Source organism: Eurypyga helias, unplaced genomic scaffold (genome assembly GCF_000690775.1).
Source record: "Eurypyga helias isolate BGI_N326 unplaced genomic scaffold, ASM69077v1 scaffold39436, whole genome shotgun sequence".
Classification (NCBI taxonomy): Eukaryota; Metazoa; Chordata; class Aves; order Eurypygiformes; family Eurypygidae; genus Eurypyga; species Eurypyga helias.
Genome location: NW_010256683.1, coordinates 11,108 through 12,878, shown reverse-complemented (window position 1 = coordinate 12,878; position 1,771 = coordinate 11,108). Strand labels below are relative to the sequence as shown.

General features: G+C 37.2%; 1 protein-coding gene across 1 annotated transcript in view; it reads left to right on the top strand.

Annotated features, from left to right (window-relative positions):
- Positions 1–285: 285 nt before the first annotated feature.
- USP42 (ubiquitin specific peptidase 42) overlaps positions 286–1,771 on the top strand; it is a gene marked incomplete at its 3' end in the record, with an annotated part of 11,455 nt that continues 9,969 nt past the window's right edge. Inside the window, exons 1-2 of the mRNA XM_010153752.1 lie at positions 286–514; positions 1,275–1,475. Of these exons, the coding sequence (XP_010152054.1) occupies positions 286–514; positions 1,275–1,475 (430 nt within the window). The remainder of the gene's footprint in view (positions 515–1,274; positions 1,476–1,771) is intronic.

Here is a 1,771-nt window from a genome sequence, read left to right as displayed (position 1 = left end):
ATAACTGTAATGGATTAAAATCATGTGAAAGTGTAAGAAATGTTGTCAGTCACCAGCTCTGCAGAAGGTTAAAAGTAATATTGATATTTGATGGAGAATTCTGCTTTCTGGGTTTAGTTTTGGGTTTTGGTTTGTTTGGAGTTTTTTAAAGCATTTTTATCAGTTACTTAGTTCTTCAAGTTATTTCTTTGAGACTAAGTGACAGGATTTCTCCCGTTCTTTCTGGTAAGCTGCGTGACGTTCTTCTGTCAACCAGAACTTTTGCCTCTGTTACAGATATGAACAATGACCATAGTTAACAAGCCAAAATCTTCAAAATCTAAAAAATCATCATCAAGACGGTCTGACAAATCTAAGAAACCCCGTACTAAAAAAATGACGTCACGCACCGCGAATTTGGGCCGGGTGCCACCTGCAGAAGATCCAAACAAAGTCTCTGTGGACAAAGGACCTGGAGGTGCTATTTATTGTAGATCATCTCAAAAATCTAAGCCTCTTGCCCAAAGAGATCTAGGTAAGTATGGGTTTTGTCCTTCCTTTTTCTTAAAAGGGAAAAAAAAGACAACCCAAAGAATAAGTAGAAAATGCAGTTTTTATTTGTCGGACTGCTAGGGACTATGCCGAATAAAGACTGAAGTGGTAGAGTTCAGTTTTGTGAATCCCCTAAGGCAACTGACTGACTGGTGTTACAAAACTTAGTTTGATCTATTTGTAACTTAGTTTTGATCTGTTCACAGTCAGTTACGGGGAGCTTTTTATAATACACAGATTTATCCAGGTCCTTTATGCAAAAGTACATTCTGCCATTGCTGTTGGTGGTTTCCATTATTCACAGGAATTTGATAATGCTGCTGAGGAAGAGATGTATTTCTATAGGGTTACCTTCTGTGCTAGCTCCTTGTTTGGTTTTCAGTCTTAGCTGTAATATTCATTACCATATGATGACACGTGTAAGTTTGTGGTTTAAGTTACAATAATGAAAAAAGCAGTAATGGAATTAATAATCGGATCAAAGACTGTAAATGGAAAGAAACCTGGCAAAAGTTACTAAAATCAGAGTGGCAGTTTTTCTTGTGTTAGAAGAATTAAAACTATTGTCCAAAACAGTGTGTTTACCAGCAAATTTGAGTGGCAGTGTTAAAGCTGTGCGTCATATCTTTTTGTGCTTTGGAGTATAGCTGGTTCTTCTGGGGGCTTCTGCAGAATGCTACCTTTTAAATATCTTTTTTAAAACAAAACCAATACATCTCTCTTAAAATATCATTTTCTTGCAGTTGTTAACGATGGAATTGCCCCGCCGCAAAGGATTCTTTTTCCACCTGAGAAAATTTTTATGGATTGGCAAAAAACACAGAGTGTTGGAGTTGGACTGCAGAATCTCGGCAATACGTGTTTCCTTAATTCTACTCTACAGTGTTTGACCTACACGCCTCCTCTCGCCAATTACATGCTTACTCTTGAACACACCAAGTCATGTGAGTACTTCCCGACATTATTATAAATCTGTTGGACAGCTCTGAAGGTGAAAGAACAACCGTGACTGCGTGAACAAAAGTCTTAGTTGTCGTATTTTATCTGTAGAAGCTGGCTTTGAACATGATCTTAAAGGTCTTTTCCAACCAAAATGATTCTATGATTACATTAACAGGAGGCTCAGAATAGCATATGAAGTGCATTTGTTCATTTAATGCACCATAGTAAAACGTCAAAAAAAAGATAATTTCTTGCTTCACGTGAATACTGAAGTGCATTGTGAAGTAAGGCAGTTGAT